General features: G+C 50.7%; 2 protein-coding genes across 3 annotated transcripts; one reads left to right on the top strand and one right to left on the bottom strand.

Annotated features, from left to right (window-relative positions):
- Positions 1-381: 381 nt before the first annotated feature.
- Positions 382-17368, top strand: GTPBP1 (GTP binding protein 1). Of its 2 annotated transcripts, XM_042889887.1 has the most exons (13): positions 382-573; positions 4444-4555; positions 6682-6862; positions 7739-8087; positions 8529-8652; positions 10490-10604; positions 11046-11190; positions 11333-11515; positions 12000-12135; positions 12711-12889; positions 13395-13592; positions 14645-14686; positions 15108-17368. In XM_042889887.1, the coding sequence occupies exons 1-13, from the start codon at positions 382-384 to the stop codon at positions 15198-15200; spliced, it is 2049 nt and encodes a 682-aa protein (XP_042745821.1). In that variant the 3' UTR covers positions 15201-17368. The 2 variants fall into 2 exon arrangements, with proteins under 2 accessions (XP_042745821.1, XP_042745823.1); XM_042889889.1 differs by lacking the exon at positions 14645-14686.
- Positions 17369-17976: 608 nt separating this feature from the next.
- On the bottom strand, positions 17977-24937 carry SUN2 (Sad1 and UNC84 domain containing 2). Its single transcript, XM_042890283.1, has 17 exons — positions 24810-24937; positions 24351-24511; positions 24103-24237; positions 23616-23711; positions 23256-23349; positions 23106-23176; positions 22835-22959; positions 22427-22642; positions 22270-22347; positions 22146-22189; positions 21861-22026; positions 21528-21749; positions 20870-20954; positions 20672-20787; positions 20349-20516; positions 20158-20250; positions 17977-19856 (listed from the first exon to the last, which is right to left on the bottom strand). Exons 1-17 carry the CDS (start codon positions 24920-24922, stop codon positions 19743-19745), a joined length of 2097 nt encoding a protein of 698 aa, XP_042746217.1. The 5' UTR covers positions 24923-24937; the 3' UTR covers positions 17977-19742.
- Positions 24938-25115: the final 178 nt, after the last annotated feature.

Here is a 25115-nt window from a genome sequence, read left to right as displayed (position 1 = left end):
CACGTGCCTAACTGCCTTGGTGTTTGGTCCCGCCCCATTGCTCAAGTCTCCCTGTTCCATTGGATTGTAGGGCCGCTTGTCAAGAGGAGCAGCTCTCCTATTGGGCAAGGAGAACTTGACACGTCGAGCGGACTCTGTTGTGTATGTATATATAGAAAACAAGCCGAGCTGGCACTGCTTCTCCCATTGGCTTCGCGCGCTTCGCGAGGGCGTGGCCTCCCGTCACGGCCCCGCCCTCTGTCGCCATGACTACAGGCTAATTACCCTCTTCTCCGCCCTCCCATTGGCTGTCCACCCCGCACACCGCCTTGGCGGGCGGTGGGCGTGGCCTCCGCGCTTCCCGGGGCGGAGGGGTGGGGGCGGAGTGCCGGGGTAGGGAAGATGGCGGCGGCGGAGCGGAGCCGCTCCCCGGCGGGGGGCTCCCCGGTGCCGGCCTGCATGTTCGCCCCGGAGCCCGGCTCTCCGGGCGGGAGACCTCGTTCGGCAGCGGCCGCCCGCTCCCTGCGTTCTTCTTTCGAAGCGGAGGATGGTGAGACACTCAACGGAGAGCCCGAGATCGACCTCACCAGCAAGGTAGGCCCAGCGGCGGGCGCTCCGGCGGCGGGCAGGGGCTGGGCCTGCTGTCAGAGGGTCCAGTCCAGAGGGAACGGGTTGGTAGGGATGGCAGGAATTGTGGTAGGGTTCCTCGAGGTCTGTCCCGTTCGGCCGCTCTCTGTAACCCTGTGCTCCGAGGGCCCGGCTCCTCTGTACGGGAGGGAGAGCTGTGGTGTGTGGCTGTAGGAGCCTTTGGCTGCTAGGGAACGGCTGAACTCTGAATGCTCAAGATATCTGAAATCTGAAGATATGCTGTAAGGAAGTGAAGGATGAGCATCGAAAATTCAGCGTCTGCCGGGCCACCTGTTTGTGTCTGAAAGAGCTGGGCGAGGTGTGGATACTGGGTGCCAGCGCCGACCTGTCTGTGTGCTTTGTGTTGAATACAACCGGCGTGGAGGAGCACGCGGGAGGGCTCCGAGGGCTGTCACCAGCCTTGACAGCCGGGAACCGCCCACAACTCTGACCAAGAGGGAGGAAAGCTCTTCTCCTGCTGCTTCTATTAGTGTCGGCAGCCGGCCATCCGCTCCCAGGCGCCTGCAGGCAAAGTGGAAGTGACAGGTGAGCATTATTTTAACCTTTATTACGATTGACTTTTCTGCATGGCAGTATATACCTGCTGCCCTGTTTTCTCAGAAGGAGCAGTGCTGCAGTGGCACAGGCTGCCCAGGGAGGTGGTGCAGTCACCATCCCTGGTGGTGTTCCAGAGCCATGTGGATGTGGCACTGAGAGTCGTGGTCAGTGGGCACGGTGGGGATGGGCTGGCAGTTGAACTAAGTGATCTTGGAAGTCTTTTCCAACCTTAATGATTCTGTGCTTCTACGATCTCTGTCTTGGATGAGTGCTAAGGCTGTCAGCTCTGCCCATGCTCTGTTCTCAAAACAGCAGTCCCCTATGATGAGAACACAAGAGCTAACTTGGCCTCTTCCCCAACCCCCCTATTTCTCTGTCTATCCAGCTGAATTACTTCTCACCACTTTCTGCTTAAAACAGTGATTCCCACTGCAGTTAGTTTGTTAGCTGGCCTTCTGTCCCGCTCTGACCCAGCTCCTTGCTGTCTGACACACTTCTCTCCCATTCCCCTCCCCAGCGTGTTTGCTATGAGATCTGCTCTTCTTAGAGAACGACACTGGGGATTCTCTTGATTCTCTTAGCAAGCACATATACTTTATCAGTTGATCAAGCAAACTGTTCCATTCATCAGCACAAATCCATTATCGCATTAATCTTAATAGGTGCTTGTTTTCCCTTCAGTACTAACTAATACACTGCAGTAGTAATTATCTTTTAGGTCAAAAACATATCTCACAAAGCTATTAGTGAAGCGGAATTTTTTTAAGTTGTTATACGTTTGTTCTATGCTGACAACGGAACATTAGTAGCACTCAAAGTATGCCTGTCTACAGGAAATAGGAAGCAAAATATGATATTACAGAAGGTGTTGGTATGAGATGGAAATGTCACAGGGCTGGGTTGTCTTTCCCCTGACTTCCCACTGGTTCATGGTAGCCTCCCAGCCAAACGTCAGACTGTGTCATACCAGTAGAGCAGCACTGAATGCTGCTTACTATTTGTTTTGCCTTTAACCTTTGTGGTTTGCTCACCTTTTGGGTAGGGGATGTATATTCCCTTAGGACTGCCTGAGAAATATTCACACTATAACCTTAGCTTGATTGCAGCAAAAGCTTTGAATTGCTGTTTGTTTATTATGGCATCTTTCTTGCTGATGAGCAAAGCAGAGTACACAGTCTGGTTGCCCCTTGGAATCAGCTGTAGCTGCTGCCAATTTCTGGTCTGTGTTAATCCCAGAGCTGATCAGAGAAAAGGTGGGAAATGTGACCTCTCCTCAGACATTGGGTTGGGACTTTAGAGATGGCATCTCAAATTTGTGAGATATGTTTCTTTCTGCTGTCATGAGAATGGAACAATAAATGGTTTTTGCTTTTTTGCCTTATAGGAGTTCTGAGATTGCTAGACCTGCATGACTTCTGCAAACTGTTCAGTGTTTGGCAAAGTTGAAAGAACAAAAGTGAAAATGTTTGACTTGATGAAAACCTGAAAAACAAGAGTGTGTAATACAAGCATAGGTGGGATTTCTCAAAGGTGGGAAAAGAAAACAAACAAACATAGAAAGCCTCTCTCTGACACAGAAGGGATCTTCAGAACACCAAGTGAAGTGTTGCAATGAGCTAGGACAGTGCAGAACTGGCTGGTGACTGCAGGCAGCAGAAGAAGCCACGAGAAATGCTGAACAACGCTGAAAGATCTGATCCATGAAAGCTGCCACTTGATCTATCCTTCCTTCTCTTGACATCCCACTAAATCATATCATATGCAAGCTTCATCACTGGGGGAGGCTTTGAAGGACTCCTGCTCTTCAGGGCAATGTTGTAGCCCCTGAACACCTTTCAACATCACCACTGCTGATGTCGAGCAGCGTTCTGATCTGTGCAACCTGAATGTGTGCATATACTGTGCTCTGTGAGCCCACAGCCCTCCTGCCCAGCTCTGTGAAGAAGGGTCACAGTGAGCTGCTTGGCTGAAATGTGCCTGGTACTTCAGTCAACACACTGTTGAAGCATTCAGACTTGTAGAAGCGGTGCTGAGGCTTGAAGAAATGAAAGTTAGCGTGCCTCTATGCTGATGGCCCTTCTGTTTACTGATCTTAATGGATATAGCCACCTATTTAATAGATTTTCCTGAGTTCCTGACCTGTACTAGTTCACTAGCATGAGCAGTGAGGTGGTTTGCCAGGAGCTCCTGAAAGTGCTCACTGTACAAAACAAGCCCTACATGTCAACGCACAGCCTTTCATTCCTGTCCTGATCAAACCTCTGAGCAGATTCCGATTCTCCTCTTCATACATTCAGTTGTCTCCTCTGAAAAACAAAACAAAGCCCAACCAAGCCAGAACACACCTGTAATAAAGGCAAAACTCAGTGTTTTGTAGTACAGTAGAGAAAAACATCGCCCTGGTACATCAGAGAGCTTTACTATCTGTACTGCTTTGCAGACCATGCCAAGTAGTTCAGAGCCTTAGATAGGGCACGCATCTAGAGCAAGTGCATGAAAGTGGTTGTCTCTCCTATGTAGCAGCAGGTGGCAAAAGCTGAATACACATTTTGTTAGCTGTGCCAGCAAGTCGGGCTGTTTGAGGTCAGGCCTGCAGATGTAATGATTGTGAGCTGCTATAAGCCATATGCTTTAGATGCTTTAGACAAATCTAGCCTGGTTTCTTGCTGGTCTGGGTGCACAGTGGCTGTGCTTATGGAGCGTGTATGTGAGAGCAGCTGGTGGAAGTATGGATTCCATGGAGTGCTGTGGGGTGTCATGGCAGTGCCTATCTACAGAGCTCTTGGTTTTGCTGCCTACTTGTGCCCTGCAGTGGGTCTGTAGAGCTTCCACTTGTGGATGAACAGCAGAAGTACCCACCTATGGTATTTGTTTGGAGGAAATCCCTCGTCCCCTTTGTGCTTTCCTTGCATGGAAACAGGTATTTCACAGAAGTCAAAGTGGGATGTTCACTTGCATGTGGCTTTTAAACATCGGTTGCTTCAAAATGAGATGCTTGGTATTCCTACTTGCTTTGAAGTAAACCTTCCCATGTAAATGAGCTCTGAGCTCAGGCTAATCATCTCATGCAGTGTCACAAGGAAATAGTTGCCAGCAAAGCTGTCCTGAAAAAAAAAAACCAACCAGCCACATATACACACAAAGCCAGAAAATGGTCATTGGAAAAAAGCTTTCATCTTTCAATAAAGCACACTGATTATCTCATAGTGCAAGTAGATTTTGATTATTTATTTTTTTTTCCTTGACATCTGCATGTTGGGTATTTAATCTCTTTTCCAGCTGGTGATGGTGAGTCCAACCTCAGAGCAGTACGACAGTTTGCTGCGGCAGATGTCGGAGAGGATCGATGAGGGATGCGGGGAGACCATCTATGTCATCGGGCAGGGATCAGGTCAGTGCAGCTCCCTCTGGGTAGCAAGAGAAAACATGAAAATGACAACCTCTGTGACTGCTGTTGAAGGTGACAATTCACCAGAATAACATGGAACCCTTCCTAAAGTGTAGCAGAAGGCCGTCTTATGTACTTGTATAAAATCATACAGACTCTTTGGTAATGTGTGCCTCTGCTGCAGAGAGGGAGGTTTGCCTGTTCTGAACATGAGGTCTTTGTGTCACATTCACTCAGCTGTGACTGCACGTGTTTGCCTTTGCAGGTTTGAGCAGTTTAGGGTGGGCTACCTTTTTGTTCTTTTTCATGACTGGAACGTTCCCATCTGATGCTGATAAAATAGTACTGTGCGTGGCCTTGTTTTGAAATGCAAATTTCTGAATGCAAAATGAGTTGTCTGTCTCTATCATAAGGCTAAAGATGTACTTAAAGTATGCTAAATGTCTACTGAATATCTAGTTGTAGGCAAATGTTCTACTGGTTACAATGCCTGAGGAAAAATATAAAACCATGGTCATCAGTGTTAGGGTTGGCTGTAGTAATGGAGGGAATTGTGCTACCTCAGCACTGTTTGCTTTTCAGGTTTTCTTCGTGTCTTACAAAGCAGCCAACATAGAAAAGAAGCCAGGATTAGATGGGCAGTGGTCATGCAGCCAACTTCAAGGGAATGCTTTTGTGTCCAGACAAGCTTCCCAAATGTATTCTGAGCTCTTGGTCTTCCTGATAACCACAACTGCAGGGAGATCTGGCTAGTCAGGCTAGTAAATCCTTTCTCTTCTAGAACAACTTGTGGGTGTGTTAACAGGTTATTGTTGCAACGATGTCCTTAAAATAGGTGCTTGTTTCTTAAAACAGGAGATAAAACTTCTGACTTCGTTTCAGGCTACTGTGTAGCTGAGGAAAGTCGGGTTCTTTTCTGTAGATTGGGGCTATTGGAAACAACATTCAGTAGAAGAAAAAAAAAGATATCCCTCCACTTTCTCATTCCCTTTGAGTGTCTGTGATTTTTAATATGCTGGGTGTGATGACTGAGAGGCCAGGGAAGGCTGCTTCATCAGTATTGACAAATACCTGTTCTCCCTCAGCTGTTACTCCCATCCTCTACTCCTTGTTCCCTTCTATGACCCAGAACCCCAAGCATGCTTCTTGTTTTTCCCACCATCTCCACAACTTCTTAGTTTGCTTACGAAAAACTGCCCAGCAGCTCTGCGTGCTGCAGAGCTTTGCAGTGACTGAAATGCTGATTAGTCCATGCACAGTGCACTTACTGCTTACCAGCTGATGAGTCAGCCACGCATGTAAATGACTGTACAGCAGTAGTTTTTGGTCATCCAGGTGCTGTGTGTCACTTCACCTTTCTTTGTGTGTGTTTTTGGTTGGTTGATTTTTTTTTTTTACCCCACAGAGGAGATTCTGGCCTGAGATCTGTGCAGCTTCTGAGTACGTGGGGTAGGAGAACAGCTGAGAGCTCTGGTGGCCTTTCAAGTGGCTGAGTGGTTGCCACTTGTCTTTCTCTGACAGTCAGCACTTTGCTGGGGTGAGCTGTGCAGAAAGAAGCAAGAGTGCCTCATTCTTTTTTTTTCCCTGCCTCGTGTCCTTGTCAGCATTTCTTCCAAGCGCGAGGATGAAGGCAATGAGATGGGCCAAAACCCTTGTTTTAACTGAAGCATGTGGGGGCCAAAGGAATTGCTGCACAGGCCAGATTTGCAGGAAAGTGGAGTTGGTATGTGTTTTTTTCTGAAGTAAGCCGATAGCTTAAATTGCCTCCACAGTCACTGGTTAACCATGATGATATTCCGGTCAGAGCTTTCAGTTCTTCTATGTTTTTTCCTTTATTACAGTGTGAGTGGAGATTCTCTGTCAGACTGAAGGAGATTCTTGTTTGTAGTAATAACAAAGGAAGCTCTCTTTGGTGAAAGATGGTGCATTTCTAGTATATTTTAAGACTTAAAATAGATAGTCCTTTATTCTCTTTGGCAAGGGACGTTTGTTCTGTTGATATGGTTGATGTCTCTGGTTCACATATGAGTCCTGATCGGTGTGAAAGTGCCAAACACGGCTCAAACTGCTGCTGGCTGTTGCACAGCGATGCTCACAAACTGTCCTTTGTCTCCTCAACCTCACACCAGATGGGACTGAGTACGGTCTGAGCGAGGCAGACATGGAAGCATCCTATGCCACACTGAAGAGCATGGCCGAGCAGATCGAGGCCGACGTGATCCTCCTGCGGGAGCACCAGGAGGCAGGGGGCAGGGTGCAGGACTACCTGGTTCGGAAACGTGTGGGTGACAACGACTTCCTGGAGGTCAGGTGAGGAGCCGGGTGGAGACAGGTTTAGTCAGCAGTCCTGCTGCATTCTTACCCTGTGAGCACTCTGTGATGCTGAGCCAGCAACGCTGGTTTGAGTCTAGGTGTTGTCGTTGCCCAGCAAAGCTTGACCACTCCTTGCTAATGAAATCTCCTTTTTGTTGTCATCGCCGTCTTTTTTTGCACACAAACTGTAGAGATTTACCTCTGTATAGTTGGGAGCTGTTGTTTGGGTGATGGTGTGGGGATATTTGTGCTAGAATTCCATCAGGATTTTCTTCCACTACAAGACTGATGATTCTGATCGCCCTTTAGTGGATATCTAATAGCTTGTATAATTTGACTTCAGAATCCGCCCAGCCTTGGATGGAATGGATTTCCACCATTTACCAGCAATCATCACCTTTATCAGAAACAGGAAGGGGATTGCTGTAAGGAAGGGTCTTCTCCTAGGAGGTTTCATTTTTGTTTGGGCTTTGCCTTTTCCAGGAACAACAGCTTATATTTCTCTTTTCTCCTAGCGTATGGTGCTATTGCAACGTGAAGAATACAAAAATGGTAGAGGGATTCTAGCCCAAGCTGGCATTTAGATTTTTGAACTGCCACAGCACCTGTGTTTGACTGCAGAGACTAGGAGTTAGAAGAAGAGATATTCTGAGCATCAGTGACATATTTCAGCAATCTTTTACTTTTCAGTTTCCCTAGACCTTGTGATGTTACCTGTTAACTGGGAACAGTGAAAGAACCTCTGCTCTGCTGGTAGAGATCCAACTATTTAAAATTGCTGGGAGAAGGAACTATTTGCAGGAGCAGTGGTGTTTGGAGTTTGTTGCTTCAGGTATCAGATTTTAACAGGCTCCTTTTTCCTTTCTCCTTCAGGGTAGCAGTGGTTGGCAATGTGGATGCAGGAAAGAGCACCCTGCTGGGTGTCCTGACACACGGTGAGCTCGACAACGGCCGAGGCTTTGCTCGGCAAAAGCTCTTCCGCCATAAGCATGAGATTGAGTCAGGCCGCACCAGCAGTGTGGGCAATGACATCCTGGGCTTTGATAGCGAGGGCAACGTGGTGAACAAGCCCGACAGCCACGGTGGCAGCTTGGAGTGGACAAAGATCTGCGAGAAATCCACCAAGGTCATTACTTTCATTGACCTGGCTGGTCACGAAAAATACCTGAAAACCACCGTCTTTGGCATGACCGGCCATTTACCTGACTTCTGCATGCTTATGGTAGGTAGCAAGAAGGATATATGGTACCTGCAGTAAGAGTGCTGTTTGCAGCTTTACAGCCTCAACTTCTTCCCTATTGCGAGGTCCCTGTGGGTTGTGGAGGGAGGCAGCATCTCCCAGGGATGGAGAGGAGCTGCTGCTAGGGGTATATAGGCAAGATTCTGGGACAAGTTCCCCAGGACGCTCAATCACTAAGAGGTCCAAGATGTATGATTCTTGGCAAGTGAAAGCTTTCTAGACTCCAGAGCACTTTGTTAGAGCTGTGGAGAAATGATTCCTTAGCCAGTAGCTGCAAGCATTTGAAGTGAGCAGAGTCTCCTCATTTGGTTCCACTGCCACATCTACAACCTGACCATAGCCTACTGTGAGTCTGATGCAAGACATTCTCTGTAAGCCAGCTTGCTGCAGGAGGAATACTGACATCCCTTGTATCTGCTGTAGGTTGGCAGTAATGCTGGGATTGTGGGAATGACCAAGGAGCACTTGGGCCTGGCACTTGCACTCAATGTTCCTGTCTTTGTTGTGGTGACCAAGATCGACATGTGCCCAGCCAATATCCTCCAAGGTAAGTCCTATATGCTCTCTCCAGGTGTGTTCCTTACTTCTGAATCTGCCATTGTCCTCTATTTGGGTTGAGGAATCATTGCCAGAGGAAAGCTGCATTGTCTGGTTTTGACTGCATCTTAAACACCTTCCAGAAATCTAAACTTTTTATTTCCCTCGCTCATTTGCAAGGCAGTTTGCTTGTAGTCACCATTTCAGAGTGACCCTGGTTGGAGGGGCTCAGCTGGGCAGCAAAAAAGTGTCTGCTATAGGATTTTGTTTAACTGAGCTCTAAGGAGAAAAGTGTGCAGGTAGGGCAGTGCTTTTTGTTTTCTCTGTGGGTGTTCAAACCTGGAGAGAAAGTCTGGAAGTTCTCTTGAAATTTGCTGCTTCTTGCCCACAGTTTGGATGTGATCTTAAGCTGTTGTCAGTCTTGTTCTCTGGCAGCTGCTAGGCAGAGAGCCAGCTGCTCGTTGCATCCTGCTTACCTGGGCACTTCTCACACATGCTGGCATCACTTCAGCAGCTCCTTCTTTTGTCTGACCAACTAACAAACATGCAGTAAATCACAGTTCAGGGCAGCCATAAATGTGTAGCAGGACTGCAGAAGGCACAGGTGAAGGATGGTAGTGAGCAGCAGGGGCTAGCAACTTCCTTGGGACCCCAGCAGTGGCCCTTTATCCTGCTTGACATTTTTTTCAGGGTGTGACCAGTTCTCACCTTCAAAATCCCTCAGATGAGTTCTCACATCTTCAAGAATGTGCTGTGGTTAATTGGAGTGATGCTTTTTTTTGCTAAGCAGTCCTTTGGATCGGGAAAGTGGGTGCTCCCAGTACTGTCTGTAGTCAGCTTGTTTTTGTAAAAATCCTGAGTGTGTTTCAGGGCAACAGAAGCATGTGATCCAAAAGGAATTTGAATATTTCTATAATAAGTTTGTGAAATAAATGCAAGGCCTGACTAATAGCATAATGACTGGGAAGGAAGGGGAATGTTTGGCTCAGCGAAGAGAGAAGAGCTGCTCTTGGGAGAGGCCTCCCTTGTATCATGTTCTGTTTAAATTAAATAGACACAAGGTTTGGCTCAAATCTATCTGTGAAGAGCAGATGGCATGATTAGATGTTTGTCTTTGTATCCAAAACATTACTCTCCCATAGGCAATCGTTTGTTCACAAAAACCATTTAATTGGATGACAATTGAATGATTTACTCTTTTAAACCCATATCAGCCTTTTGTTTTTTCCCCTGTTGTTTTTTTCCCCTCGTGTTTTAAGGCACTTTGCAGGAAACTGATGCTACTGCATTAGGTATTGCCCCTGCCAGATGACAGATAGAAGGCTTAGAATAGAAGTTAAAAAGGGAAGAATTCAAAGCTGAGAGCTGGGAGATTTGTCCCAAAACTGTTATATGTGGTTCTACGTTGTTGTGGTCTTTACAGATGATCTTTACTTTTTATGCTTCTCTGATCTTCTGCGGTAGGTTGGTTGCCAGCCAAAGTCTTTTGAGGTTTGTTTGGTCAAAATTGATTTCTAATTCACATATTCTCCGGCACAAGAAAGCCTTTCTAGGAAGAGGAAGTATTTTATAACTACTTACAGCTCCTTAATAGACAGCTATTCACAGCACTGCACTTGTAGCTGCAAATATCTGTCTGTCGCTTTGCAGCAGGCATGAGATAGAAGATGGAATGGCTCCTAAATGCCACCTTGGCTGTAGCAAACTCACAGTAGCACTCACACACTTTTGGCCATTTTCTCCTGTCTATTTGTGCAAGAGTGCCAGCCTCCCTTCGGGAAAGCCAGCAAAAGTGATCTGTGAAGGCGGGAGATGCTGCCCTAACAATATTCATTTCACCCTTTAAGAAACCCTGAAGCTGTTACAGCGACTGCTGAAGTCCCCAGGGTGCAGGAAGATTCCCGTGCTGGTTCAGAGCAAGGATGATGTCATTGTAACAGCCTCCAACTTCAGCTCAGAGAGGTAATGGGAGTAGAAGAGAGTTGTTTCTCTTTCAATCCTATCTGGAGACTGGGTGAGAAGGTTCAGAGAGAGTCCCGTTGTCTAGATGTGTTCAGGTTGTGTTTGCCATGTGGTGTGTTGATTCCCCAAGAATGTGTTCTGAGATTGACCTGCTCGTTGCTCCCCTCTGAGGCAGAAATGAGAGGCTGCTTGTGGGCAGTCTGCAGGGTACTTGACTTCCTTCAGTCTTGGAACCTTCCACTTTTTCCTGAATGTCATTAGAAGGCAGGGGCAGTGTTGTAGGTTTTCAGAGATGGGGTGTTGTACACCTGACTGCTTGTCAGGTTCTCCCTTCCTAGCACTGTGTGTTGAATACAGTCCAAGATTGTGAATGTCTCCCTACATGTGGAATCCCAGGCAGGGAGGCGAACTAACTCAGTTTTCATCAATTTCCCTTTACAGGATGTGTCCAATTTTCCAGATTTCGAATGTCACCGGGGAGAACCTAGACTTGCTGAAGATGTTTCTTAATCTCTTGTCTCCACGGACCAGTTACAGGGAAGAAGAACCAGCAGAATTCCAGATAGATGATACTTATTCTGTCCCGGTAAGGGACCTGGCATTTGGAGCAATTTTCCACTGTTTGTTTTAGGTTGAAGCAGGTATCATCCCTAGGAAGGGATGTTCTAAAACTCATCTGTGAGTGTGGTTGAATAACCCTGGTTACTGGTGTTTGTTTTCTGGCATAGGGTGTAGGAACGGTTGTGTCTGGGACGACGCTGAGGGGCCTAATCAAGCTGAATGACACCTTACTGCTGGGGCCAGATCCGCTTGGCAACTTCCTGCCTATTGCTGTCAAATCCATCCACCGCAAGAGAATGCCTGTCAAAGAAGTGCGGGGAGGCCAGACTGCCTCCTTTGCTTTGAAAAAGGTGAGATGATCTGCTCAGGACCCCCAGAATAGGAGCTACCCCCGTAATTCCAGAGTGCTCTTGAAGATCAGCTGCTATTGGACTGCAAATCTCAGCTACCTCTTTTTGTGGCACAGTAAAATCCCATAGAAATCTTGTAGATCCCATGTTCCACCTGACAGGTGCTAGACTACAGCAGTGGGACCCAAGACAATGAGGAATGATGCTGGGGATGTGTAACAAAGCAAGAAAATTCTCTGTGCTGCAACTGCATTAGTGTTTCTGAGTAAGACGTCCTCAGAAATTTCTGCTGAGCTTGATTTTTGCAACCTTTGCATAACACAGTTGCCTACTGCTAAATTGCATTTGCTTTGCCTTTTTGTGTGCACGAGTTAATATCTGTGAAATCCCTCAGGATCCTTCTGGATGCAGTCATGCAGAGAAGAAAATCTCTTCTCCAAAGAGTCATGCTGAAGATTTTTTTTTTTGGGTCTCTGCTTTTCAGATCAAGCGTTCTTCCATCCGGAAAGGAATGGTGATGGTGTCACCCCGCCTGAATCCACAAGCATCATGGGAGTTTGAAGCAGAGATTCTGGTGCTCCATCACCCCACCACCATCAGCCCACGGTATCAGGCCATGGGTAAGTGTCAGAGAGCGGCCTCAGCTGCGTTTCCCAGTGGTAGTAGTTTACTTCAGCTTTAGTCTTTTCAGTCCTGATGGCTCTGTCAAATTGAATAGAAGCCCGAGTTTTTGCTTTTATTGTCCCAGCAATCCATTAGAGAGACAGGAGGGAGGGAAGAGACTGAGAAGAGTAATGGAGAGAAATGTGTAAAAAGGAGATCTGTGACTTCGAGTGTTTTTGTAGCCTGCCTGAGCTTTATCTCCATAGTGCAAAGATTCTTAATCTTCCAGTGCAGATAGACTCATTCTGGTCTGGCCCTCTAGCCCAGCTGCTTGGTGTGTAAGGATTCTGTTAAGGGTGCTTCATAAAGTCTCCATCCAAAGGCAACTGTTCTATCTCATACGTGTTTTCTCTTTGAGGACTGAACAAAGGCAGACGTGTGACGCATATAGTCTACGCTACAGAATTGATTTTCACCTATCAAACTCAGCACTGTTAGTTTTAAAGTAGCAAGAGCTGCCTCAGATGTCTTCCTAAAGCTTATTCCTCTAATGACACCATTCGTTGAAAGCTTTTGTGCATTACGTTCACAGTTCATTGTGGCAGCATCCGTCAGACAGCCACAATTCTCAGCATGGACAAGGACTGCCTGAGGACAGGGGACAAAGCCACAGTGCACTTTCGTTTCATCAAAACCCCAGAATATTTGCATATAGACCAGCGCCTGGTCTTCCGTGAAGGCCGTACCAAAGCTGTGGGTACCATCACAAAGGTAAAGGCCAAAGAGTCTTGACTTTTTTTTTTTTTGCCCATTAGCTACTTGTGTCACTGAGAAGCCAGCAGGAGAATCCCATTAGCTCTGGAGAACTGAAGGAAGAATCACAGTCCTGACGTGGGTTGCAGATGCCCAATATGCTTTGCTGTGTGGTGGGTCTTGGCTCATACAAATGTGGGGATGAGGCAGTAGGGGGGGACCCCAAATGCCTCTGGTTCTTAAGACTTACTCTCTTTCTGGGAGCTTCCAGCTGGTCTCTTTGATTCACATGGTGGAGGTTTGAGTGACATCTCATCTGAGTGGCACTTTCAGCCCCATAGAGATTCTGGAGGGCAGATGAGGATTTCTTTGAACAGAATGCTGTCTGTGTTCTTTTCCCAGTATTTGTTGGTATTAATTCTCCCAATTTTTTGTTTGTTTGTTTAAATAATGGTGCTGAACCTTAACACATTGGCCTAGCAATTTTAATGTCGCTTGTGTCCTCTCCCTTTGTGATACACAGTTACTCCAGACCACCAATAACTCCCCGATGAACTCCAAGCCACAGCAGATCAAGATGCAGTCAACAAAGAAGGGAGCTCTTACAAAACGAGAGGATGGTGTTCCTCCAGTTGGGATGGCAACTGGGGGCCCACTGGTGGGGGATGAGCCCCCCTCAACAGCTGCAGCACCACCAACACCTACTGCCCTGCAGCCATCGGTAAGTGAGGGAAGCAGCTTGTCCTTTCTAGCTCTTTGCAGCCTGTTTTTCAGCTGTTGAAGGAAAGGTGCTCTAGAAAACAACTGTTATTTTCATTGCACTCACCTCGAGACTTAATGTGTGGCAGAAGCAAATGGAAATATAAATAGTCTCACAGCAAAAATCAGAATTATCTGATGACTGGATGACTTTTCAAGGCTGACCTTCCAGCAGCAAGAAGTGCAGGGGCCTGGGATAATTAAAGTTGACCTCAGGCGTAAGGCTGTGTAACTTTGCAGTATCTCACTACTTGACTGCAATCATGGTGGAAAAGTTCTTCCATATGCCCAGTAGCTGAAGTAGCAAAGCATTCAAAAAAAACACAGAACGGATCTCTACTGCCTGAATGAGAGATGGAGAATCCCCACACTAGAGAAACTGCAACACAAGTAGTGGTATTGAGCACAGTTGACAGAAAGAAGATGGAGATATCTAAAGAAAGGGGACACTGGTTCTTTGGTGCTCCTTTCTGGAGCCAGTTGTACTCTGTGATCCTTATGGATCCCTTCCAGCTTGGGATATATTAGATTCTAAGGAAAGGCCTTTCACTTTCTGGACGTATTTGTCCAACTTGCCTTGTTGGTTACGACTTCTCAGCTTGGTTTTTCCAAGGAGACCCAGCTGTGAAAAGAAACAGAAACTCCATCATAACAGCGAGCTTTAGGAGTTATTTTATCAGCTTTATTCCACAGATCTTCTCCTTTCGCTGTACTTATCTGGTGAGCAGCAAAAGATTCAGAAACTGACTGTCAAGAGTCTTGGTCAGTGTTCTCGCTTTTCATTTTAACTGTGGTAGTTGCTATTGGCCAGCCTGGCTTCTGAAAGAGGGCCCTCTGGCAAAGGTTCTTTCCTGTGTAATGCTTGTGGCTTCTTATTGATCGCTTGTCACCTTGTTGTGGAGTCACTGTGGTTATAGGAAAAGCTCCTCACTTGTTTTGTCCCTACCCCTGAGAGTCTGTGTTGCTTTTGCTCTTGCTGATTTCTGTCTCTCTCTCCTCGTTGCTTCCCATCAGCCTGCACTGGATGAAGAGCCCCACATCCGTGAGGGCAACAAGGTATTTGGCTACTTTGAATGAGAATGGTGGGTTTGGCTGGAGCCTGGGGACAGAGTCATGTTAGCAGGAGTGCTGGGAGGGGGGCCCTCCTTCAGTTCCCCACAAAGCCAAGGGAATCTGAGATTCAGTTGCCCAGATGCTGAGCTCTGTGGCTCGTGCTGACTCCTAGAGGAGCTAAGCACCCAGAATATTGGGAAAGCAGGTCTTCCCCAGCTCAGAGGCCCATACTTCGTGATGTGTTTGTCTGTCCCGTCGCTCCTTCCCTCATGGTGCGTCTGCCTTTTTTCCTTCCTGCAGTGGTAAGCAGCCGATCAGTCGCAACCACCATCCCAGTATCTGGATGTGTGTGTTGGACTCCTGCTGTGTTGATGATCTGATGCAGAGGTCACTGCATACTAAGATGTCTCTTCTTGTTTTTCAGTCAAAAGTTGGAGGAGGAGGCCGGCGACGAGGAGGTCAGCGCCATAAAGTGAAGTCTCAAGGAGCCTGCGTGACTCCTGCCAGCGGCTGCTAAATTTCTTACTCCTCCTCCTCCTGAGGAATTCTTCCTCTTTCCTTCATTTCTTATCCAAAAGATCCAGAGCAGCTCAAACCAAAACCCATCCCAGCTGACTGGCTGCAGAAGAAACTTCCTTCCTCCTCAAAGGAGAAGACGGAGAGGAACGTTAACTTATAAGCTAATGAAGGTGATAAGACACAGAACGGAGTAACTGACACCTTCCTCCTCCCCCTGTCGACACATTTTTGTACATCATGGGCTTAGTTTTTATTCTTATTAGTTTTTATTATATTTTGTGTGCATGAAGATAAGAGGAGAGACTGGACAGAGCCAAGAAGAGCCAGTTAGCTGCCTCCCTCCTCTCTCACCCCGTTCTGTCTACAGGACTTGCTGTTCTCTCTCACATGCTATCTCAAATCCTGGGGCTGTCAAACACCTGAAATTTCAGACTTGCAGTGGCTAAAATTCGTTGTTTAGGGTGACTCTTTATAGCACTGCTTCTGCACTGCTGTGGCCACATGCCAGATATGTTTCTGAGTTCTACCCCATCGTAACTGATTTGTAAGTGGTTTTAATTTCACGTCACGTAGTGACGGAGATTTGAATGAGATGATGGTAAGAAAAAATGTGTTAGTTGGAGGTCTAAGAGGGAAGGAAATTGAAAAACAGTTACATTGATCTTAAGTTGAGGAATTCTGTACTAAATATCCTTCTCAAATGCATTAGTAGCAGTTAAGATTTTTATTTTTTTTTTAGAGGCAGAGTTAAAGGGGCAGTGGTTTGCCCATCCTCACCCCTTCCCTGCTTTTCCTACTGCCTGTTCAGTGCGTTTTGGAGCCGATCCTACTTGCCTCTCTTGGCTGTGGCAGCTCAATGAACAGTATTAACAATATTGTGCAGGAGCACTCAGTCCGTCCCTTGAGCCAGAGAAGAGCCTTCTCACCTTGACGGACAGAGACCCCACGGGGGTGGAGCAGACACCAGGTAAAGATGACCTTCCCTTGATTTTGGTTGCTCCAGGATTTCCTAAGCGTTTTCTAGAACTCACTGGCCCACTGGCTGTGGTAGAGATTATATGATTTGTCTTCTCCCCTCTTGGCCAAAGAGGGACCAAACTTACAGGAGTGCTTTCAGGTTTGGAAGTACACGGTAATTTTTCTCTCTTTAATTTAATTAATTCAGTTGTAAATGGTAAATTCTAGTTTCAGGAAGGCCCTGCAAGCATGCTCTGTGAATTACCAATATCATGTCTTCTAACCCCAGGCTGTGTGAGCGATCAGTTCCCTGTTTGTTCTCATCTCTCCTCTCACTCAGCCTCTTGGTGGCTGCCTGCAGGACAGGAGTTACCCCCTGTGGGTGGGAGTGCAGGGCCGTCTGGAGGGAGGAGATGGACACCAGCAGATGGCTGCTCTCCACAGCAGGTGTGGTCACCTTCAGTTTCTTTGAGGTCCTTCTTCCCCAGTGGAAGACTTCTCACGGAGGGAGACTTTCAGGTTGTAGTCCCTCTGCAGAGGGCTGTTTCTGCTTCTTGCTAGAAGTGTAGAGCTCCTTCCATTCACTGCTTGGTTTCAGGTAGGCTGGAAAGCCAAGGTTGGAGGTAGGCTCAAGTGCCATCCGAGCGAGAGCAAGCATTAGGGCTTGAGAGGGAAAAGCTCGCCTCCTTACGTGGATATCAGCACTCCAAAAGCATTAAGCAGCGCGGTAAGGTGAGGAACACCACGGAGAGGAGGTACTTTGCCTTAGAGACTGTAGCGGCCTGAGCACGGGTGGCAGCGGGGAGGTCAGCCCGTCCTTCGCCAGCTATGTGCCTAAACACCAGCGCTCTCCTGGAGAGGGGGGGAAACCATAGGCGGCTACGACACCGATAGCACCCGCATTGTGAGGGTGTGAAGTGTGGCTAAGCAGGGCACGAGGGCCTGCTGCCTTTGTCCTGGCCCTGTAGCAGCATCCAATGCATCAGATTTCACTGCCCTCCGCTTCTGAGGGGAGCGGGAGGCCGCGGCGGCGTTCTCTTTCTCCATTCCTTGTGCTCCAAATGAAGGAGACTGCCAAGACTGGAAGAGGGTTTACTTCAGTTCGGGTGAAGGAGGCGGTGCGATCTCTTTTGTGACCAGCATTCAAAGATCACTCGGGCTGGCGTGATCTATAAAAATAAATTTTAAAGAAGTTTGTTCCAAGTTAAAGGCTGTCTCGTGGCTTTTTGTCCTTCTGGAAAAGCAGCGTTTGCAGCTTCAACACCACCAGCCACAAGAATGTTCACCTGGCACTGCTCTCCTTTGCTGGCTGCAAGAGGAGGCCGTGCTTGCAGCAGGGAGCAAAGTCCAGAGGATTGCTGTAGCTGAGCCCCTGCAGAATTTGCTTTGTGTAAGAGTTGGTGCTTCTCATTGGTGGTGGAATGCCAAGCTTAGCAATTCTGCCGTAATTGGTGAGCATAGGCTCCAGCCAGCTCTAGGGTGCGGGGATGTTGTCCTTGTGCCAGAGCCTTCTCCCAGATACAAAGCAGCCTCACAGGGTACTGCAAGGGAGAGCCAACGCTGGGGCAGCCTCGGGTCATGGGCACAGCACAGAGCTGTGGCATTACTAGAAGGCAGCAAGCACGGCTGCAGGCTTCAGCTTAAGCATCCCAAGGAGTTCAGGTCTGTAAGAGGGGCTGTTGGGCAAACCTGCGTGCCTGGATGTAGTATGGCAGCTGGAAAATAAGAATTGGGTATGAGACTACACAGCAGCTACAGCTGTGCTCTCACCTTGCTGCATCTTGTTCCCACCTGCCAACACACCAACCAACCACCTCTCAGCAGTTTTGATATAATTTATTTGTCTTGGTCTTCTTTGCATAGGCATAAATTACAATCTGTTGATTAAAAAATACAATGAACAAAACAGTGCAGCATTTGCAGCAGGCTACAGCATGAAGTACATCTCCTGCCTGTAACAGTCCATTGGCGCAGGGTGGGCCTGTAACATTCTGATGGGGCAAACTGAGAGCGAGGGGGGAGAAAAGTGGAGTAAAGAGCAGATCTCCAGCCCTGCGGTTATGGCATTTCCTCCAGCAGATGGACAGCCCTAATACAGAGGAGAGCTGCATCTCCACTCTGTTTCTCATTCATATAAACACAGGACAGGTCTGAGTGCTCACCAGCGTCACCACTCGCAGGCAGCTGCAGCCAAGCTTAAAATAACTCACGCTGCGGATGCCAAAAGTTGAAGCTCCACGCTCAATATAGGAGCAAATCTATTTCCCTCCCCAGTGCCCTGGCTGAGGGGCTGTTTTCCCCCAGCAGCAGAGCCTCCTGACCCCACGCGGCCATTTTATGTGATTGGAGATGGGGACACCATCGTCCCGATCCCCTGGGGCTGACAGCCCTGTGCCCTTCCCTCTGCCCCTTGCCTCTCCCAAAGCAGGGATCAGTGCTCAGCACCTGGAAGGATGATGCCAGCATCCTACAGGGCACAAACACCACACGCAGGCCCTGCAGCTTATATTATTATTTGCAAACTAAACGCAAGACAAATGTGCTTGTTAGAAACGCTACCCCAGAGCATAAGCTGAGCTGTAAACTGAGGCTGGGGGGCCCTGTGGGGTTCAGTGAGCCACCTCCACCCCACAAACCGGATGGGAGAAATGGTACCCAGGACAACAGCTCCCAGCAGCAGCTGCCTCTATACATGTGTGCCAGTGGGAAAGTGAGCTCGGAGGATGTCCTGCTGGCACCCGGTGTGGGGCCCCGTCCCCCAGCCCAGCTGTGCTCCTATTATTGCAACTTATCCTACAGTGTGTGCGTCCTTGTGCCAAGCAAAGCTCTAGCCCCACTGCCAAGCGAAGCCGCTCGCTCCAGTGGTATCATGTCACAGCCCCAACTCCACGTAAGTAGAAATTGCATGGAAAAAGTTTTTTCCGTTGTTAATACAAAAAAAATAAATCCTCGACACCCTAATAGGAAAACAGTCCCACCCCTTAAAAAAAAAACAGCAGAGCAAATCCAAAAGGGGAAGCAGGCGAGGTTTGAATGTAGCATCCTCAAGCTTAGCAAGCAGGATAGGCAGTCCCAGGCAAGGGGAACCCGAGCATCACTGGGACCCAACACAGTTGCTGATCCTAGTGCATGGACCTCAGCCCAGGACTGGCTTTGAAGCCCACACCTGCCACATTTCTCCCCTCCTGCTGCCCCCAAACCTTTACTTTTACAATACTCAATTAATACTGTCTCATGTCCCCTCTGCCTGCCGAGCATCGAAGGGTTTGAGGTCCTTAAGATCTTGAGAAACACAGAGGGGAGCACCATGCTGCACGGTGCCCCAGCGCATCACGGAGTTCCCTCCTTCCCAGCTGTGGGAAGGTTATATGTGCCACCAGAAAGGGGACGGCGCAGCCCCAATAGAAAAATTGAGCTTCAGAAGTCAGAAGTGTCCGAAACGCACCGAGAGCCACCCGTGTGGGATGTCCTCGCCTCACCCCCCTGCAGGCAAAAAGTCCTTTCCTCCGCAAGCAGCAGCGCAGGCGAAGGGCAGTGCAACCTCCTGCATCCCAGGACGGCCCTGTCTGGCAGCAGGGGGGGGTCAGAGCGCCGGCTCCCCGTGCACGCGGAAGCGGTAGATGCAGGTGTACTCGGGGTGGCCCCAGTTGCTCAGCACACGCAGCTCCACCAGCTGGAAGGTGCCCACGTCGTCACCCTTGGGGACAGGAGAGATGTGTCACAGAATCACGGGATGGTTGGGTTGGAAGGGATCTTTGGGTCCAGCAGGGTGCCCAGGGTCAAGCCCAGGTGGGTGCTGGAGATCTCCACGGAGAAGATATGCGGGAATGGGCAGGCAAGACGGCCTCCCAATGAGAGGCTTAAGGTGGACATCAGCCCCTGCCCCACTTCACTGAAAGCTCCTGAGCACAGAGGGACCCCATGACCTCCCCACATCCAACACCGTCACCCAACTTCCTTCCCATGGCGAATGCTCCACCACCACCGCTGTGCCTCACCTCGAAGTAGAATGTTTGGATGGGGTCACCATCCTGGTTGTAGGTGAAGCGCCCCAGGAGAAGGCCCTCCTCCTCTCGCTCCTCTTTCAGGCCCTACAGGGAACAGAAAAGAGACAGGAACGTTCAGGATGGGGAATGGGGGCCACAAAGGTGCAACCCACTCTCCAGCCTCCCACTACAACTCTACTCACATAGACAGTGAAGTCCTTAGGAGCACTGGGGATAGTTCCCTGGGGTGACAGCGCTTTGGGAACATGCTCCAGTGTCACGGCTGTGGGGCGGATGAGGCTGGAGAGGCGGATGACAGCAAAGCCCTGGGAGCCACGGAAGGCCCAGCAGTTCCCGGGGTTGACATCTGGCTACGTGCACAGAAGAGGAATGCCATCTCTTAGGTATCAGAATCAACATTATCACCATCAGCACTGTTTTTAATCCCATCAATGCCAGCCCAGCCACTGTGCCCCGTGTGAGCTTTGCATCACCCCAGGGCTCTCAACCCACTCTCAGTGCCCACCTGCAGGATGACACGTGGGGACTGTGAGTGGTACCACAGAGGGATCCCAAACAGGCTCAGCAGCGCTGTCTTTGTCTCATAGGTTTCAGAGCAGCGGGTGTTGATGACGCTGGCCCCTGGCACAGGGAGAGGAGCACAGTGGTAAAGCAGAGCGCCAGCGCTCCCTGGCTGCCTCCAGCTCACCCCCCTGCCACCTACCTGCTGACTCCAGGGCGTAGTCGACCATCCCTACACGGTCCTCACTGTAGCGCTTCAGTGCTTGGTCCACGATGAGGTGCACTTGCTATGGGGGGTAAAGAAGGGCCTGGTCAGAGCCATGGAGTCCAGTCCCTGCCTCCAGCCCATGGGGTTAGGGACCTTCTCACGGGACAGGCAGTGATGAATCACTGCAGCAAAAAGGAGCAGGCGTGCGCTTGGCTGCAAAGCCTCATTAGAGGCTGCTAAAAATACCCGGGACAAGAAGTGCTGTGCAAGGAAGGGGCAGAGCCTGGGCTGACTGGGCTCACCCTTCCCAGTGCTGATGGATGAGGAGGGGGACAAGGACCAGGCCCAAGGCCATACAGTGCCCCCAGAGCTGATCCTAAAGCTGTGTCCCAATGTCACCACGTGCACAGAGCCTGTACAGGGTGAAGGGAACACTAGTCCTGTGTGATCCCTCCCTCCCTCCACAGGGAGCTGCCAACAAACATTTCCAAAGCAAACAGGCTCATTTTTTCCTCTGCTGTCATCCTGCTGCAACATTTTGCCCCAAATGACTCAGCAGTGCTGCTAGGGACAGAGCAAACAAGGTGGCCCTGGTTGTTTGCAAGCTCCATGGAATCCCCACCCATGTTCCCAGTGCTCGGCCATCACTCACCTCTTCTGTCACCCCCCCGGTTCCCCCCTGCCGCAGGGCCACACCAATGCTGTCCCGTGCTGCCAGCCCACGCTCCTCCCTCATTTGGGCAAGGATACGGAGCTCCAGGGCACGCAGCTCTGCCTGTAAGTCCTCCCGCTGGAGCAGCAGCCCGGCCGTGCCATCGCCCTGCCGGGACTGTGCCAAGAAGTGGCTGATCCATGCTGGCATCTGTGCTTCCACCTGGAAGTATGGCACAGGGCTCAGCTGTGGGGCAGAGACCCTCACCTCTGCCTCAAATAGAGCACTGGGTGGGGGTGAGGGTCTCTAAAAGGGGGGACGTCCTGGACTTACATCAGCCCGTGTTGCTTTGATCTGCTCCAGCACAGCCTCCAGGTGCTTGCTCACAGCCTCCTGGTCTGAGCGCAGCCCTGCCAGCTCCCTCCTCAGTGCTGACACCTCCTGCTGCAGCTCACCCGTCGCCCGCTGCCAGCGGCCCTGCAGCTCCTCCTGCACAGACCTGTGCCACCAGCACAATGAGAGAAATGCCACCAAGCACCACCAAATGCCCCAAAATGCCAGGCTGAGATCTACCCCACCCTAAACAGTGGGGTTTCTCCCCACACTGAGCAACAATACCTCTGCCACTCTGCATTCAGCTCCTGCAGACGGGCCTCCATCTCCTGCCAGCACAAAGGCACAAGAGTCCACATGAATGCTGCCCACCAGCCCCAAGGACCCCCACAGGGTGCACATCACTCACCTGCGAGGCCTGCGCCATCTTCCCCAGACGTTTATCCACATCAGCCTGCAGCTGCGTCCGCAGGGCGTCCAGCTCACCCTGCAGGACAAGGATGAGATGGGGACATCACAACCCATCCCATCACATCCCCATGCCTGCACCACCCTGCTCCCCTCACCTGGAGGTGTTCAGTCATGTCACTGCGCAGCCGCTCCTCCATGCCGGCCTGGCGGCGGTCTAACAGCCCCTCCAACAGGCCCAGCACATCTCCTGTCGGTGGGGGTTCACCCCTGGCCACCCCCAGCTCCCAGCGTGACACCGCAGCCTCCAGTGCCTCAAAACGCTTCTCCAGGGCCTGGAAACGGGCCAGTAGCTGCTGCTCTCCTCGCAGCCCCTGTGATGGGAAGGAGAATGCCATGCAGCCCCCGGGCGCCTTGCGGGTCTACATGAGTGGCTGTGCCCCATTACTGCTTCCCCTCCCTCCATCTCTGGGATGTACCAAACTTTAGGGGCTGCACCCATGGGAACAGAGCTTCCTTGGGTGACTGGCCCCAGCCATTCCGCCCCAAAGGCAACCAGTTTGTACCTGGTCCAGTGCAGTCATGTCCCGTGCCCCGGGCACATCTGAGGAGGAGAAGCGTCCCGCTCCCCACCATGAGAAGATGGGGAGGCTGCGTGCTGACAGGCCATATGGGTACAGGTACCACGCTCCTGGGCACGCAGGGGATGAGATGGTTCAACAGTCAAATGGTGATGGGGGACAGGAGCCACAAGCACTGAGCTCACTGCCATCCCAGCACGGGGACAATGGCTCTCCAGCCTCATATCATGGTGGGAGGAGGGGACAGTGGGCTTACCATAAGCAACTGCAGCAAGGAGCAAGAGGAGCAGCAGCAACCACAGGGACTTCTTCAGCCGTGGGTAGCGCCTGCAGAGTGGGGAAGAAAGAGGGCTACGGGCTGTGTCCTGCAGTGGTGGGATACTTCTGGGGCTGGGATCCCACTCACCTGGACAGGGGGACGCGCTGTAGCTGGGGAGCCCTTCCAGTGACATGGTGCCAGGCAGTGGCTATGCAGGACAATAGCCATCCCACAAATCGGGCTGGGGGAGGACAAGCAGGATCAGAGGAACCCCAAGACATCCCCTCTGCCTCCAGGGCTGCTCTCTGGAGGAAGACAATCCATGTATGCAGCATCCCCTTCCCTCCCTGCCTCAGATTTGCAAGATGTGGAAGAAACCAACTGCTACATGGTCAACAGCAAGGTGGCATGAGAGTAAAGCAGCCCTGTAGGACAACAAACCTCCACACAGGCACGGGACAAGTGTGCACAGGAGAAAAACCCCTTCCCCCTCAGGCCCTCACTCACCTGGTGCAGTGAACACCCGCCACAGGAAGGAGCCAACCTTGGAGGCGGCTGTCCTCAGCCCTGACCCCGAGCTGCTGTGGGCAGAGTAGAGCTGTCCTGGAGGGAGATAGGGACAAGAGGTAACAGTTTTGAGTTGTGCCTTGGGAGGTTCAGGTTAGATATAAGGAAAAAATTATTCTCAGAAGGAGTGGTGCTGCAGTGGCACAGGCTGCCCATGGAGGTGGTGCAGTCACCATCCCTGCAGGTGTTCCAGAACCGTGTGGATGTGGCACTGAGGGACGTGGGCATGGTGGGGATGGGCTGATGGTTGACTAGATAATCCTAGAAGCGTCCCCCTTATGGGGACCCCATTAAGGTCCCCAACCTTAATGATTCTGGGATTCTACATGAGGAGAGGCAACAAGAGTTGGAATGGAACCCACATCCCTGGGTTTGATATAGGGGCTGGGACTCTGTGATCCCCAGCATCCCACCACCACATTCCTACCTGCATAGTCGTCTTCTGAGGAGTACCCCGAGGAGGAGGCGTAGGTGTCATAAGTTCGGCTCTCCAGCAGCCCGTTGACTTTGCTGGACTCCGTGTCCCCTGTATCCCTTCTCCTCCTGGTGGAGAGCTCCCTGCCTGCTTACCCACCCCAAAAAATCCCATAGAAACAGCTCAGAAAACAGCCACTCTGAAACAACTGGGATGCCCCAAGGGTTGAGGTGACAGACATCACAGGAGGACAGGCTCACCCCAGTAAGTGCTGCCATCCAGAGCATCATCCAGCGCGGCCAGCCCCCGGCTGCCCCCCAGGTAGGACTCGCTCACCAAGGACTCGCTGTAATAGGAGGTCTGAGTGCTGGGGCCGGGCGACAGCCGCTTGGTGCCGCTTGATTTCCTCCTCGCCGCCGTCCTGCGGGGATGAGAACCAGCCGATCGGCGTCACATAGCGGAGGCAAGGCTACGATGCCGGCACCGGGAGCGCTGCAGGGCTGGGAGGATGCTCGGCACGGCGCAACCGCTGCTTTGCGAAACCCCGAAAGGTGGGGAGCCCCCGGCCCCGCTTCCGCTTACACCGCTGCGGTTTTCCGGCACGGCGCTCGCAGCGCTTCCCTCCCTCCCGCCATCGGGCCCAAAGCTGCTGGGTGCCAAAAGCCTGAACCAGCCCCCTTCCCGCCCCCCCCTCCCACGTCCCTGCGGTACCCCCGAACCTGGCGGTGCTCTCCTTGAAGGGCAGCTGCGGGCCGCCCAGCAGGGAGCTGGTGCCGTCCTCATCCTCAGGATAGAGGCGCGAGGTGACGAGGCGCTGGCTGCGGCGCGACATGGCGGGGGGACAGCGGCTCACCTGGGGGGCACACGGGGGGGAACAGTGTTATGGAGGGGGGGAGCAGCCACGCTCGGGGACACCCCTAAGTACCCCCGTGCCGAGGGACGCACGAGGCCAACCCGAGCGCACCCAGGAGCACCTGCTCACGGGGCAGTGACAGCTGCGCTGTCCCTTTATGCCCCCCCCCCCC

Source organism: Lagopus leucura, unplaced genomic scaffold (genome assembly GCF_019238085.1).
Source record: "Lagopus leucura isolate 7727_CA_CO unplaced genomic scaffold, USGS_WTPT01 Super-Scaffold_100159, whole genome shotgun sequence".
NCBI lineage: Eukaryota > Metazoa > Chordata > Aves > Galliformes > Phasianidae > Lagopus > Lagopus leucura.
The sequence above is the reverse complement of the archived record's forward strand: the minus strand, read 5'-3'. Positions and strand labels throughout refer to the sequence as shown.

Bases quoted from the DNA above. Each gene is read 5' to 3' on its own strand.
- GTPBP1 (XM_042889887.1), top strand. From the start codon at position 382: ATGGCGGCGGCGGAGCGGAGCCGCTCCCCGGCGGGGGGCTCCCCGGTG. The intron at 11,191-11,332 runs GTAAGGGACCTG...TTTCTGGCATAG, and splicing joins ATGATACTTATTCTGTCCCG to GGTGTAGGAACGGTTGTGTC. The intron at 14,687-15,107 runs GTATTTGGCTAC...CTTGTTTTTCAG, and splicing joins ACATCCGTGAGGGCAACAAG to TCAAAAGTTGGAGGAGGAGG.
- SUN2 (XM_042890283.1), bottom strand. From the start codon at position 24,922: ATGTCGCGCCGCAGCCAGCGCCTCGTCACCTCGCGCCTCTATCCTGAG. The intron at 23,712-24,102 runs GTAGGAATGTGG...ATCTCCCTCCAG, and splicing joins CTCAGAAGACGACTATGCAG to GACAGCTCTACTCTGCCCAC. The intron at 19,857-20,157 runs GTGAGGCACAGC...CCTGTCCCCAAG, and splicing joins TCCAAACATTCTACTTCGAG to GGTGACGACGTGGGCACCTT.